This window comes from Cyclopterus lumpus, chromosome 15, assembly GCF_009769545.1.
Source record: "Cyclopterus lumpus isolate fCycLum1 chromosome 15, fCycLum1.pri, whole genome shotgun sequence".
Lineage (NCBI taxonomy): Eukaryota > Metazoa > Chordata > Actinopteri > Perciformes > Cyclopteridae > Cyclopterus > Cyclopterus lumpus.
The window spans coordinates 72,904-88,648 of NC_046980.1; the positions used below are offsets into that span (position 1 = coordinate 72,904).

Here is a 15,745-nt window from a genome sequence, read left to right on the forward strand (position 1 = left end):
TTCTAGTGAGTTCTAGTGTGGTTGGTTCTACCGAGTTCTAGTGAGTTCTAGTGTGGTTGGTTCTACCGAGTTCTAGTGAGGTCTAGTGTGGTTGGTTCTACCGAGTTCTAGTGTGGTTGGTTCTACCGAGTTCTAGTGAGGTCTAGTGTGGTTGGTTCTACCGAGTTCTAGTGAGGTCTAGTGTGGTTGGTTCTAGTGAGGTCTAGTGTGGTTGGTTCTACCGAGTTCTAGTGAGGTCTAGTGTGGTTGGTTCTACTGAGTTCTAGTGAGGTCTAGTGTGGTTGGTTCTACCAAGTTCTACTGATGTCTCGTGTGGTTAGTTCTACCGAGTTCTAGTGAGTTCTAGTGTGGTTGGTTCTACCGAGTTCTAGTGAGGTCTAGTGTGGTTGGTTCTACCGAGTTCTAGTGTGTTTGGTTCTACCGAGTTCTAGTGAGGTCTAGTGTGGTTGGTTCTACTGAGTTCTAGCGTGGTTGGTTCTACCGAGGTCTAGTGTGGTTGGTTCTACCGAGTTCTAGTGAGGTCTAGTGTGGTTGTTTCTACCGAGTTCTACTGATGTCTCGTGTGGTTAGTTCTACCGATTTCTAGTGAGTTCTAGTGTGGTTGGTTCTACCGAGTTCTAGTGAGGTCTAGTGTGGTTGGTTCTACCGAGTTCTAGTGAGGTCTAGTGTGGTTGGTTCTACCGAGTTCTAGTGAGGTCTAGTGTGGTTGGTTCTACCGAGTTCTAGTGAGGTCTAGCGTGGTTGGTTCTACCGAGTTCTAGTGAGTTCTAGCGTGGTTGGTTCTACCGAGTTCTAGTGAGGTCTAGCGTGGTTGGTTCTACCGAGTTCTAGTGAGGTCTAGCGTGGTTGGTTCTACCGAGTTCTAGTGAGGTCTAGTGTGGTTGGTTCTACCGAGTTCTAGTGAGGTCTAGCATGGTTGGTTCTACCGAGTTCTAGTGAGGTCTAGTGTGGTTGGTTCTACCAAAGTTCTGAGTTCTAGTGTGGTTGGTTCTACCGAGTTCTAGTGAGGTCTAGTGTGGTTGGTTCTACCGAGTTCTAGTGAGTTCTAGCGTGGTTGGTTCTACCGAGTTCTAGTGAGGTCTAGCGTGGTTGGTTCTACCGAGTTCTAGTGAGGTGTAGCGTGGTTGGTTCTACCGAGTTCTAGTGAGGTCTAGCGTGGTTGGTTCTACCGAGTTCTAGTGAGGTCTAGTGTGGTTCGTTCTACCGAGTTCTAGTGAGTTCTAGTGTGGTTGGTTCTACCGAGTTCTAGTGAGGTCTAGCATGGTTGGTTCTACCGAGTTCTAGTGAGGTCTAGCGTGGTTGGTTCTACCAAAGTTCTACTGAGTTCTAGTGTGGTTGGTTCTACCGAGTTCTAGTGTGGTTGGTTCTACCGAGTTCTAGTGAGGTCTAGTGTGGTTGGTTCTACTGAGTTCTAGCGTGGTTGGTTCTACCGAGGTCTAGTGTGGTTGGTTCTACCGAGTTCTAGTGAGGTCTAGTGTGGTTGGTTCTACCGAGTTCTACTGATGTCTCGTGTGGTTAGTTCTACCGAGTTCTAGTGAGTTCTAGTGTGGTTGGTTCTACCGAGTTCTAGTGAGGTCTAGTGTGGTTGGTTCTACCGAGTTCTAGTGAGGTCTAGTGTGGTTGGTTCTACCGAGTTCTAGTGAGGTCTAGTGTGGTTGGTTCTACCGAGTTCTAGTGAGGTCTAGCGTGGTTGGTTCTACCGAGTTCTAGTGAGTTCTAGTGTGGTTGGTTCTAGTGAGGTCTAGTGTGGTTGGTTCTACCGAGTTCTAGTGAGGTCTAGTGTGGTTGGTTCTACTGAGTTCTAGTGAGGTCTAGTGTGGTTGGTTCTACCAAGTTCTACTGATGTCTCGTGTGGTTAGTTCTACCGAGTTCTAGTGAGTTCTAGTGTGGTTGGTTCTACCGAGTTCTAGTGAGGTCTAGTGTGGTTGGTTCTACCGAGTTCTAGTGTGTTTGGTTCTACCGAGTTCTAGTGAGGTCTAGTGTGGTTGGTTCTACTGAGTTCTAGCGTGGTTGGTTCTACCGAGGTCTAGTGTGGTTGGTTCTACCGAGTTCTAGTGAGGTCTAGTGTGGTTGTTTCTACCGAGTTCTACTGATGTCTCGTGTGGTTAGTTCTACCGATTTCTAGTGAGTTCTAGTGTGGTTGGTTCTACCGAGTTCTAGTGAGGTCTAGTGTGGTTGGTTCTACCGAGTTCTAGTGAGGTCTAGTGTGGTTGGTTCTACCGAGTTCTAGTGAGGTCTAGTGTGGTTGGTTCTACCGAGTTCTAGTGAGGTCTAGCGTGGTTGGTTCTACCGAGTTCTAGTGAGTTCTAGTGTGGTTGGTTCTACCGAGTTCTAGTGAGGTCTAGCGTGGTTGGTTCTACCGAGTTCTAGTGAGGTCTAGCGTGGTTGGTTCTACCGAGTTCTAGTGAGGTCTAGTGTGGTTGGTTCTACCGAGTTCTAGTGAGGTCTAGCATGGTTGGTTCTACCGAGTTCTAGTGAGGTCTAGTGTGGTTGGTTCTACCAAAGTTCTGAGTTCTAGTGTGGTTGGTTCTACCGAGTTCTAGTGAGGTCTAGTGTGGTTGGTTCTACCGAGTTCTAGTGAGTTCTAGCGTGGTTGGTTCTACCGAGTTCTAGTGAGGTCTAGCGTGGTTGGTTCTACCGAGTTCTAGTGAGGTGTAGCGTGGTTGGTTCTACCGAGTTCTAGTGAGGTCTAGCGTGGTTGGTTCTACCGAGTTCTAGTGAGGTCTAGTGTGGTTCGTTCTACCGAGTTCTAGTGAGTTCTAGTGTGGTTGGTTCTACCGAGTTCTAGTGAGGTCTAGCATGGTTGGTTCTACCGAGTTCTAGTGAGGTCTAGCGTGGTTGGTTCTACCAAAGTTCTACTGAGTTCTAGTGTGGTTGGTTCTACCGAGTTCTAGTGTGGTTGGTTCTACCGAGTTCTAGTGAGGTCTAGTGTGGTTGGTTCTACTGAGTTCTAGCGTGGTTGGTTCTACCGAGGTCTAGTGTGGTTGGTTCTACCGAGTTCTAGTGAGGTCTAGTGTGGTTGGTTCTACCGAGTTCTACTGATGTCTCGTGTGGTTAGTTCTACCGAGTTCTAGTGAGTTCTAGTGTGGTTGGTTCTACCGAGTTCTAGTGAGGTCTAGTGTGGTTGGTTCTACCGAGTTCTAGTGAGGTCTAGTGTGGTTGGTTCTACCGAGTTCTAGTGAGGTCTAGTGTGGTTGGTTCTACCGAGTTCTAGTGAGGTCTAGCGTGGTTGGTTCTACCGAGTTCTAGTGAGTTCTAGCGTGGTTGGTTCTACCGAGTTCTAGTGAGGTCTAGCGTGGTTGGTTCTACCGAGTTCTAGTGAGGTCTAGCGTGGTTGGTTCTACCGAGTTCTAGTGAGGTCTAGTGTGGTTGGTTCTACCGAGTTCTAGTGAGGTCTAGTGTGGTTGGTTCTACCGAGTTCTAGTGTGGTTGGTTCTACCGAGTTCTAGTGTGGTTGGTTATACCGAGTTCTAGTGAGGTCTAGCATGGTTGGTTCTACCGAGTTCTAGTGAGGTCTAGTGTGGTTGGTTCTACCAAAGTTCTACTGAGTTCTAGTGTGGTTGGTTCTACCGAGTTCTAGTGAGTTCTAGTGTGGTTGGTTCTACCGAGTTCTAGTGAGGTCTAGTGTGGTTGGTTCTACCGAGTTCTAGTGAGTTCTAGCGTGGTTGGTTCTACCGAGTTCTAGTGAGGTCTAGCGTGGTTGGTTCTACCGAGTTCTAGTGAGGTCTAGCGTGGTTGGTTCTACCGAGTTCTAGTGAGGTCTAGTGTGGTTCGTTCTACCGAGTTCTAGTGAGTTCTAGTGTGGTTGGTTCTACCGAGTTCTAGTGTGGTTGGTTCTACCGAGTTCTAGTGAGGTCTAGCATGGTTGGTTCTACCGAGTTCTAGTGAGGTCTAGCGTGGTTGGTTCTACCAAAGTTCTACTGAGTTCTAGTGTGGTTGGTTCTACCGAGTTCTAGTGAGTTCTAGTGTGGTTGGTTCTACCGAGGTCTAGTGAGGTCTAGTGTGGTTGTTTCTACCGAGTTCTAGTGAGTTCTAGTGTGGTTGGTTCTACCAAAGTTCTACTGAGTTCTAGTGTGGTTGGTACTGAGTTCTAGTGTGGTTGGTTCTACCGAAGTTCTACTGAGTTCTAGTCTAGTGTGGTTGGTTCTACTGAGGTCTAGTGTGGTTGGTTCTACTGAGTTCTAGTGAGGTCTAGCGTGGTTGGTTCTACCGAAGTTCTACTGAGTTCTAGTGTGGTTGGTTCTACCGAGTTCTAGTGAGGTCTAGTGTGGTTGGTTCTACCGAGTTCTAGTGTGGTTTGTTCTACCGAGTTCTAGTGAGGTCTAGCGTGGTTGGTTCTACCGATTTCTAGTGAGGTCTAGTGTGGTTGGTTCTACCGAGTTCTAGTGTGGTTTCTACTGAGTTCTATTGAGTTCTAGTGTGGTTGGTTCTAGTGAGTTCTAGTGTGGTTGGTTCTACCGAGTTGTAGTGAGTTCTAGTGTGGTTGTTTCTACCGAGTTCTAGTGAGGTCTAGTGTGGTTGGTTCTACCGAGTTCTAGTGAGGTCTAGCGTGGTTGGTTCTACCGAGTTCTAGTGAGGTCTAGCGTGGTTGGTTCTACCGAGTTCTAGTGTGGTTGGTTCTACTGAGTTCTAGTGAGGTCTAGTGTGATTGGTTCTACCGAGTTCTACTGATGTCTCGTGTGGTTAGTTCTAGTGAGTTCTAGTGTGGTTGGTTCTACCGAGTTCTAGTGAGGTCTAGTGTGGTTGGTTCTACCGAGTTCTAGTGAGTTCTAGTGTGGTTGGTTCTACCGAGTTCTAGTGAGGTCTAGTGTGGTTGGTTCTACCGAGTTCTAGTGAGTTCTAGTGTGGTTGGTTCTACCGAGTTCTAGTGAGTTATAGTGTGGTTGGTTCTACCGAGTTATAGTGAGTTCTAGTGTGGTTGGTTCTACCGAAGTTCTACTAAGTTCTAGTCTAGTGTGGTTGGTTCTACTGAGGTCTAGTGTGGTTGGTTCTACCGAAGTTCTACTGAGTTCTAGTGTGGTTGGTTCTACTGAGTTCTAGTCTAGTGTGGTTGGTTCTACTGATTTCTAGTGTGGTTAGTTCTACAGAGTTCTACTGAGTTCTAGTCTAGTGTGGGTGGTTCTACTGAGTTCTCGGGCCAGGTGTGTTATCAGTTCCATGCAGTAGTAGTACATTAATACTAACCCACCTGTACACAGTGTTAGTGAGGTACAACCTGGGGCCAGGTGTGCCTGTGGAGCTGCAGGATGGTGCGAGTGTGGTCGAGCTGAAGGAGCTGGTGGGGAGTCAGCAGGGAGTCCGACCAGAGCTCCTCAGGGTGCTGTTTGCTGGGAGGGAGCTAAGGAGCACCTTCACCCTGCAGGTGAGGAGCCACTAAGAGAGAAAGAATACTGCAAGGAGGGGTAGTCTTCACCTCCTCTATTATCATCTTCAATCTCTCCTCCTCTTTCTTTTCTCTCATTTCCTTCTCCTCTCTTCCTTTCCTCACCTTTTCCTCTCCTCTCATTGTCTCCGCTCTTCCTCTTCTCACCTCCTTCTCTGCATCTCATTTTCCTCATCTCCTTTCCTCATCACCTTCTCCTCATATCCTTTCTTTCTCTCCTTACCTTCTCATCATCTCCTTTTTTCCCCTCCCTCTCCTCTACTCCTCATCTCCTTCTCCTAATCTCCTTCTCATCTTCTCCTCGTCTCTTCCTCTCTTTCCCTCCTCATCTCCTTTTCCTCACCACCTCCCCTCCTTCTCCTCTCAGGCTTGTGACCTCCCTGAGCAGAGTACCGTCCATGTCGTCCTCCCTCCATCAGGTTCCTCCCGGGCCCTGCTCCTTGTGCAGGAGCGCTTGATTCGGGGAGGGGAGGACGAGCCAGGTGGTCTGACCAGGCTGGACCTCTGCTCTTCGCGCCTCCCCTCCACCTCCTCTGGCCTGGCGGTGATCCTGGAGGGGGGTCATGGTGCAGAAGGAGGTGAGAGAGTAGCAGAGGAGGCAAGAGAGGAGCTGCAGGCTGCAGGTCCGAAAGGTCAGTTGAGGAGGCCACAGTGTCTCCTGTCGTATTACAAGTAATACAGCAGTATGTCGTCAGTACTCGTGCAGTATGTCGTCAGTACTCGTGCAGTATGTCGTCAGTACTCGTGCAGTATGTCGTCAGTACTCGTGCAGTATGTCGTCAGTACTCGTGCAGTACGTCGTCAGTACTCGTGCAGTATGTCGTCAGTATTACTGCAGTATGTCGTCAGTACTCGTGCAGTATGTCGTCAGTACTCGTGCAGTATGTCGTCAGTACTCGTGCAGTATGTCGTCAGTACTCGTGCAGTATGTCGTCAGTACTCGTGCAGTACGTCGTCAGTACTCGTGCAGTACGTCGTCAGTACTCGTGCAGTATGTCGTCAGTACTCGTGCAGTACGTCGTCAGTACTCGTGCAGTATGTCGTCAGTATTACTGCAGTATGTCGTCAGTACTCGTGCAGTATGTCGTCAGTACTCGTGCAGTACGTCGTCAGTACTCGTGCAGTACGTCGTCAGTACTCGTGCAGTATTTCGTCAGTACTCGTGCAGTATGTCGTCAGTACTCGTGCAGTATGTCGTCAGTACTCGTGCAGTATGTCGTCAGTACTCGTGCAGTATGTCGTCAGTACTCGTGCAGTATGTCGTCAGTACTCGTGCAGTATGTCGTCAGTATTACTGCAGTATGTCGTCAGTATTACTGCAGTATGTCGTCAGTACTCGTGCAGTATGTCGTCAGTACTCGTGCAGTATGTCGTCAGTACTCGTGCAGTATGTCGTCAGTACTCGTGCAGTATGTCGTCAGTATTACTGCAGTATGTCGTCAGTATTACTGCAGTATGTCGTCAGTATTACTGCAGTATGTCGTCAGTACTCGTGCAGTATGTCGTCAGTACTCGTGCAGTATGTCGTCAGTATTACTGCAGTATGTCGTCAGTACTCGTGCAGTATGTCGTCAGTACTCGTGCAGTATGTCGTCAGTACTCGTGCAGTACGTCGTCAGTACTCGTGCAGTACGTCGTCAGTACTCGTGCAGTATGTCGTCAGTATTACTGCAGTATGTCGTCAGTATTACTGCAGTATGTCGTCAGTATTACTGCAGTATGTCGTCAGTACTCGTGCAGTATGTCGTCAGTACTCGTGCAGTACGTCGTCAGTACTCGTGCAGTACGTCGTCAGTACTCGTGCAGTATGTCGTCAGTACTCGTGCAGTATGTCGTCAGTACTCGTGCAGTATGTCGTCAGTATTACTGCAGTATGTCGTCAGTATTACTGCAGTATGTCGTCAGTACTCGTGCAGTATGTCGTCAGTATTACTGCAGTATGTCGTCAGTATTACTGCAGTATGTCGTCAGTACTCGTGCAGTATGTCGTCAGTACTCGTGCAGTATGTCGTCAGTACTCGTGCAGTATGTCGTCAGTACTCGTGCAGTATGTCGTCAGTACTCGTGCAGTATGTCGTCAGTACTCGTGCAGTATGTCGTCAGTATTACTGCAGTATGTCGTCAGTACTCGTGCAGTATGTCGTCAGTACTCGTGCAGTATGTCGTCAGTATTACTGCAGTATGTCGTCAGTATTACTGCAGTATGTCGTCAGTATTACTGCAGTATGTCGTCAGTACTCGTGCAGTATGTCGTCAGTACTCGTGCAGTATGTCGTCAGTATTACTGCAGTATGTCGTCAGTACTCGTGCAGTATGTCGTCAGTACTCGTGCAGTATGTCGTCAGTATTACTGCAGTATGTCGTCAGTACTCGTGCAGTACGTCGTCAGTATTCCTGCAGTACGTCGACAGTACTCGTGCAGTACGTCGTCAGTATTCCTGCAGTACGTCGTCAGTATTCCTGCAGTATGTCGTCAGTATTACTGCAGTATGTCGTCAGTACTCGTGCAGTACGTCGTCAGTATTCCTGCAGTACGTCGACAGTACTCGTGCAGTACGTCGTCAGTACTCGTGCAGTACGTCGTCAGTATTCCTGCAGTACGTCGACAGTACTCGTGCAGTACGTCGTCAGTACTCGTGCAGTATGTCGTCAGTACTCGTGCAGTATGTCGTCAGTATTCCTGCAGTACGTCCACAGTACTCGTGCAGTACGTCGTCAGTATTCCTGCAGTACGTCGTCAGTATTCCTGCAGTACGTCGTCAGTATTCCTGCAGTACGTCGACAGTACTCGTGCAGTACGTCGTCAGTATTACTGCAGTATGTCGTCAGTATTCCTGCAGTATGTCGTCAGTACTCGTGCAGTATGTCGTCAGTACTCGTGCAGTATGTCGTCAGTATTCCTGCAGTACGTCCACAGTACTCGTGCAGTACGTCGTCAGTATTCCTGCAGTACGTCGTCAGTATTCCTGCAGTACGTCGTCAGTATTCCTGCAGTACGTCGACAGTACTCGTGCAGTACGTCGTCAGTATTCCTGCAGTACGTCGTCAGTATTCCTGCAGTACGTCGACAGTACTCGTGCAGTACGTCGTCAGTATTACTGCAGTACGTCCACAGTACTCGTGCAGTACGTCGTCAGTATTCCTGCAGTACGTCGACAGTACTCGTGCAGTACGTCGTCAGTATTCCTGCAGTACGTCCACAGTACTCGTGCAGTACGTCGTCAGTATTCCTGCAGTACGTCGTCAGTATTCCTGCAGTACGTCGACAGTACTCGTGCAGTACGTCGTCAGTATTACTGCAGTATGTCGTCAGTACCCGTGCAGTATGTCAGTGCTCATGTACTAATAAAATATTATATTATATTTTCTCTTATGCAGTACGTCTGTACTCCCACAGTATTTCTATACTCATGCCGTATGTCAGTACTCCAGTAGTATTTCAGTACACTTCAGTATGTCGTCCCTTATAAATCAGTATTTTTACTCTGACTTTGTGTGTACAGGTGTGCCTACCTGCAGTACTTTCTTTGTGTACTGTAAGAGCTGTCGGTCGATACAACCAGGAAAGCTGAGAGTTCGTTGCAGAAGCTGCAGACAAACGACGCTGACACTCAGCAGAGTGAGTTTAATTTAAAATATACATAAATAATGTGTTTTTATAGAACTTTGTATCAATAAATACATATTATATGTATTTATTATCCTCGGATAAAAGTGCTCCGCTCAGGAGCACAGGTGGGTGATGATGGTTGTGATATTGATGGTGATGAAGATGAAGGGGATGTATCTGTGTCCTCTCTCAGGGTCCGTCCTGCTGGGACGATGTCCTCCTCCCAGGTCGTGTCCATGGCTTGTGCCAATCAGACGGTTGTCACGGCAATGAAGCGGTAATAAGCCGTCAGAATTCAGTGTGTTAATGTAACGTCCATTCATCCAGTTGCATTCTGGGAGATGTAGTGTGTGTGTGTGTGTGTGTGTGTGTGTGTGTGTGTGTGTGTGTGTGTGTAGGAGTTCTACATGAAGTGTGCGTCCCATCCGACCTCAGAGGATGAGCTCTCTGTGGCCCTCGACCTCATTATAACAAACAGTAGAGACGTCCCCTGTATCGCCTGCTGCGACATCACGTAACACACACACACAATTAGCTCACATTAACACAATATACACACACTGTATTTACATAGTATGTACTGTAACACACAGTATACAGACAGTAACCAACAATACACACTGTAATACAGTATCACAAAGTACATGAACACACTGTAGCACACTGTAAACACTAACAAACGGCATACACTGTAACACACAGTATACACTGTAACACTAACACACTGTAACAAACAGCATACATTGTCACACAGTATACACTGCAACAAACCTATACACACACTGACATCCTGTTACACAGTAACAAACCGTAGACTCTGTAACACACTGTTTAACCACACAAACACACTGTAACACACACTATACACTAACGCACTGTAACAAACAGAATACAATGTAACACACTGTTACAGACAGTATGTAAACATTGTAACACACTGTAACAAACAGTATACACTGTAACAGAGTATACACACTAATGCACTGTTGCACACAGTATACCCTGTAACACACAGTATGTAAACATTGTAACACTGTAACACACAGTATGTACACACTGTAACAAACAGTATACACTTCAACACACGTTATGTAAACATTGTAACACACAGTATGTACACACTGTTACACACAGTATACACTTCAACACACGTTATGTAAACATTGTAACACACAGTATGTACACACTGTAACAAACAGTATACACTTCAACACACGTTATGTAAACATTGTAACACACAGTATGTACACACTGTTACAAACAGTATACACTTCAACACACGTTATGTAAACATTGTAACACACAGTATGTACACACTGTTACAAACAGTATACACTTCAACACACGTTATGTAAACATTGTAACACACAGTATGTACACACTGTTGCACACAGTATACCCTGTAACACACAGTATGTAAACATTGTAACACTGTAACACACAGTATGTACACACTGTAACAAACAGTATACACTTCAACACACGTTATGTAAACATTGTAACACACAGTATGTACACACTGTTACACACAGTATACACTGTAACACACTGTATACACACACACACACTGTAACACACACATTGCGATCTTTATTTTCTGCTGTCATAATAGCATTGTCTCTCTCCCTGTCTCTCTCTCTTTCTCTTTCTCTCTTCCTCGCTCCCTGTCTCTCTCTCCCCGTCTGTCACTCAGGGACGTGGTCCTGGTCTTCCAGTGTTCAGAGCGTCATGTGATCTGTCTCGACTGTTTCCATCGCTATTGTCAGACTCGTCTCAGTGAGAGACAGTTTGTTTCTCATCCTGTGATTGGATACTCGCTGCCATGTGCTGGTGCGACTCCAATGTGTCATCAATACAAACCATTAGATTTTTGTGAATATGATCTCATAATAAGCTGTGCTGTTTGTGTGTCCAGCCGGCTGCATCGACTCTCTCATTAAAGAGTTGCATCATTTCCGGATTTTGGGAGAGGATCAGGTGAGTGTTTGTTCCTCCTCTTTCTCCTCCACCATTGTGGCCAGTGTGGCCATTGTAACCGGTGTGACCATTTCATTTGGCATTAACTTTCTTTTGGGGACATCCGGGGATGGAATCATGCTTTGGGAGGGGTTAATTGTTCGTGATGCGTGTTCGTTTTGTGTGTTGCAGCGTATGACGCATTGATTTTAATTTTATTATAACATTTGGTGCTCGCAATTGACTGTTTGGTTTCTTTTATGATTATTTCACATTTGCCGTTCATGGTGGTTTTCCATCATATTAAGCAGGGACACAACACTCACTATCAGATCCGCCCATTCCCTTAAAATAGCGTTGTACTTTTCCCCTTAGGTTTTATTTGGAGGGAGAATTGTTACACTTTATCACATTATTCATCTTCAGAGCAAAAAGCAGAGCATTGTTTGAGGTTCAGACCGTTCCATCTGTAACCCATGATGTAACTTGTTTCTCAGTATGGGCGGTACCAGCAGTACGGGGCGGAGGAGTGCCTACTAATGAACGGAGGACTGATGTGTCCGTCACCTGGCTGCGGGGCGGGGCTTATCCCACCTGACGGCACCAGCAGGGTGCAGTGTGAAAGACAGCTGGGCTGTGGCTTCGTCTTCTGCAAATACTGCAGAGAGGCATACCATGAGGGGGCGTGTCTCACTGAACGGGCCCCGCCCACAGCTGAAGCGTCTCAGGTGAGCTGACCAATCAGATAGGACTATAAATACTTTCATTGTCTCCATCAGAAATTTTGTTCTGGATACTGTTCTGCATTTCGACAGAAGACAACAAAACATCCACGTACTACATTACAATATAACCTCTGTCCTATGTTATAATCCCTGTGTCCTACATTACATTATAACCTATGTTCTACAGTACAGTACTTATTAGACCTTTATTTAACCAGGTAAAATCAATTGAGAAACAATTCTCATTTTCAATGATGACCTGGCTAAGAGGCAGTAGCACAGTCCAGACAACACATATACAATACAGCACAGATACAATACAGTATGACAAACACATGAGAAATTGGCTAAAAACAATATAGGTAAATTAATAAACACTATGTACAAAAAAAAAAGGCGGATTACTGGATGTTCTTTGTAAAAATGGAAGAGAGAGAGAAGTGATGGCTGGTCAGCAAGTACAGTAGTCAACTATGTTGCAGCTTTTGTTTGAACATGTTGAGAGAGGTGAGAGCTGTTAGTTTGAGCGAGTTTTGTAGTTAGTTCCAGTCACTTGCAGCGTCAAAATGAAAGTCGTTACGACCAAACGCAGTACAGACTTTTGGAATGATGAGCCTAATGAAGTCACTGGATCTTAAACGGCGATTGCTGTCAGAAATGTGCAGAAGATGTGAGAGGTAGCGAGGGGTCATTCCCAAAATGGGTTTGTAGACTACAAGCAGCCAGTGTTGTAGCCGCCTGGTATGAAGGGAGGGCCAATCCACCAATCTGTAAAGGTCACAGTGGAGGGTGGTGAAGGGTGCACATGTGGCAACACGGATTGCTGAGTGGGGGAGTGGGTCCAGTTTTCTGAGGGTGGTCTTTGATGCCATTTTATAAATGATATCGCCGTAGTCAAATAGAGGAAGGATGGTCATTTTCACAAGGGTGAATTTGGTAAAGTGTGTGAAGAAAGCCTTGTTTCGATACAGGAAACCCAGTCTAGCTTTGACTTTAGCCAGAAGGTTATTGATGTGTATGTTAAATGAGAGAGATGAGTTCAACCAGAAGCCAAGGTATTTGTAGGAGGTGACAAACTCCAGCTCTGAGCCATCAGCACTAGATATTGGGAGGGCTGGGGATGATGAGGTTTTTCTGGTCAAACAGCATACATTTGGTCTTTTTGGAGTTGAGGAGCAGGTGGAGGTTGTTGAAAGACTGTTGGATGGAGGTGAGGCTTTGTTGAAGAGTGGACACAGCAGAGTGGAGTGAAGGACCAGCTGAATATATGATGGTGTCATACGTGGTGTCATCAGCATACAGATGAATCCTGGAATTAGGGGTAAAAGTACAACCCCCTGTGTCCTACATTACATTATAACCTCTCCTCCTCTCACTCTTTTCCTCAGGGATTTATGGTGGAGGATGAGGCGTCTCTCAGAGGGAGGTGGGATCGAGCCTCTTTGCTTCTCCTGCAGGAGTCGACTAAACGCTGTCCTCAGTGTTCAGTTCCTGTTGAGCGAGACGGTAACCGTTTACACTTAATGGTCTTCAGTGATGTGTTTCTATCTTTTAATGTTACCATAATGTTTATCTTCCTTCAATATAAACTCTTCTCACAGATAACAACAGTATGAATGTAGAGAACAGCGTTTAGTTGGAACATCTACTGAACTAAAGAACATCTGTTAGTAAAGACACGTTCTACATTCAGACATGTAGAGAACAGTGTTTAGTTGGAACATCTACTGAACTAAAGAACATCTGTTAGTAAAGACACATTCTACATTTAGTACTGTAAGTACTATGTAGAAGGACTAATTACTGTATGAAGTAGTGTCTCACTGTTGTCTCCCTCTGTAGGCGGCTGCATGCACATGCAGTGTCCTCTGTGCCGAGCCGATTGGTGCTGGCTCTGTGGCGTCTCCTGGAACAGAGACTGTATGGGGAACCACTGGTTCGGATAGAACAAACTATGGGGAACCACTGGTTCCAATAGAACGCTTCCTCTTCAAAGACATTCGGGCAACTGGGAATCAAACCACCAACATCTCTTGTCTTCTCTCCAGATGTTTTAGTTGTATAAAGTCTTATATAACGTGTCTAAAGCATCAATGATCATATCAGAAATATACTAGACTATATCAGACTTGAAAGGTTTAAGATTAACATGTTTCCTGTTCATTCTCCGTCTGTCTAATTAAAAATATCTATTTATTCCAATATATATTTATGTGTGTCAGATTGCTTTTTGGGGTTAAAGGTTTGGATCCAAAGTTGAAATTGAACTTCATTTATTTGTAAAAGATCAAACTAAAGAAACAGACATTAAGCAAACAGCATGCTGGGATCTTTTCTTCTATATGGATTATTAATTAATTAATTAACCCTTATTAACTTTCAGTTTCATGTTTTTATGAATACGTCCTCAGAACTACTCAAGGACTCACTTAAAGGACAAAAGGATGCACAGGTGTACTTCTAACACAGCGTTTAGTTGTCTGATAAATAAAACAGGTCAGTAAACTGCCCTCTAGTGAATCATTAGTGAAGATTCCCCATACTTAAAGGGTCTTTAAGAGTCAGCTTTAGCGTCAGTGGATACTCGTTGTACGAAGACTCGGAGGATAAAGACATGGGAGTCTTTGGTTAGAGTCTTCGGGGGTGGCTGAGTATAAAACTGCTCTGAGTATGTGTTTACGGATGGACAATGCAGTCCAACCAACCCTAGCATACAGGGAGCAATGGAGCCTTAAGATTGGTTATGAACCTCAATGCTCCATGGTAGACTGTATCTAAGGAGTATATAATATATATATATATATATATATATATATATATATGCATATATAAAACATCACCATAATCCATCACAGACATAAAAGTAGCAGCAACAAGTCTCTTTAGCATCAAAAGAAAAGTAAGACTTATTTCTGAAATGGAAACCCAGCCTCAGCTTCAACTTCTTCACAAGTTGCTGAATGTGAGGTTTAAAAGAGAGAGAATCATCAATTAAGAATCCCAAGTCTTTATATGACGATACAGACTCAATCACATTGCCCTGAAATGTAATTATAGCTGGAAGGTTCAGTGGTTTTTTCTTTGAGTTTGTAAACATCATCAGCTTTGTTTTGTCAGGATTCAAAATTAATTTCAACTCATAAAAAGTCTGTTGAACTGTATCAAAGCTTTTTGCAACTGAAAGAGAGCCTGATGCTGTGTAGGAGCAGAGCAGTAAATAACAGTATCATCTGCATAAAAGTGAAAATTTGCATTAGGCACACTTTGACCGATACTGTTTATATAAATTGTGAATAAAAGTGGTCCCAGGACCGAACCCTGGGGCACACCCTTTATTACATTAAGAGAGCTAGAGGTGATGCCTTCAGCCTGGACACACTGTGATCTGTTTGATAAATAATTTTCAAACCAACAGATAGTTTGTTCTGACAGTCCAATTGTAAGAAGTCTATACTTCATTATTCCATGATCGACAGTGTCAAAAGCCTTGGACAAGTCAATAAAAAGGGCTGCACAGTGGTGCTTGTTGTCCAAGTATTCAATTTAATTGTTTACTGCCTCCTCCTATGAATCGCCACCTTAACGTGGTGGAGGAGTTTGAGTGGCTCAGTGATCCTGGGAGCTATGTTGTCCGGGGCATCAGCCCCTGGTAGGGTCTCCCAAGGCAAACAGGTCTCGGGGGAGAGCCCAGACTAAGAGCCGTTCAATAAACCCTGATGATAAGCAACCCACGGACTGAAGCTACCTTGCCCGGACAAGGGAAACCGGGGCACCCACCCGGAGCCAGACCCAGGAGGGGAGCTCGTCGGCGAGCGTCTGGTGGCCGGGCTTTCGCCCATGGGGCCCGGTCGGGCTCAGCCCGAAAAAACATCATGGAGCAGCAGTCACCCTGTGGACCCACCACCCACAGGGAGAATTATCGGGGTCGGGTGCTATGTCGTCAGTATTACTGCAGTATGTCGTCAGTACTCGTGCAGTACGTCGTCAGTATTCCTGCAGTACGTCGACAGTACTCGTGCAGTACGTCGTCAGTATTCCTGCAGTACGTCGTCAGTATTCCTGCAGTATGTC

The 15,745-nt window shown here is 45.7% G+C and overlaps 1 protein-coding gene across 2 annotated transcripts in view; it reads left to right on the plus strand.

Annotated features, from left to right (window-relative positions):
* Positions 1–13,882, plus strand: part of LOC117743657 (E3 ubiquitin-protein ligase parkin-like) — a 25,899-nt gene extending 12,017 nt beyond the window's left edge. The window contains exons 2-11 of one of the 2 annotated variants that reach the window (XM_034551346.1): positions 5,199–5,362; positions 5,751–6,015; positions 8,887–9,002; positions 9,187–9,270; positions 9,392–9,507; positions 10,687–10,823; positions 10,909–10,970; positions 11,447–11,677; positions 13,063–13,180; positions 13,517–13,882. In XM_034551346.1, coding sequence (XP_034407237.1) covers positions 5,199–5,362; positions 5,751–6,015; positions 8,887–9,002; positions 9,187–9,270; positions 9,392–9,507; positions 10,687–10,823; positions 10,909–10,970; positions 11,447–11,677; positions 13,063–13,180; positions 13,517–13,620 — 1,397 coding nt within the window. In that variant the 3' untranslated portion in view covers positions 13,621–13,882. The remainder of the gene's footprint in view (positions 1–5,198; positions 5,363–5,750; positions 6,016–8,886; positions 9,003–9,186; positions 9,271–9,391; positions 9,508–10,686; positions 10,824–10,908; positions 10,971–11,446; positions 11,678–13,062; positions 13,181–13,516) is intronic. The other variant, XM_034551347.1, reaches the window with a different exon arrangement.
* The last annotated feature ends 1,863 nt before the right edge of the window (positions 13,883–15,745 follow it).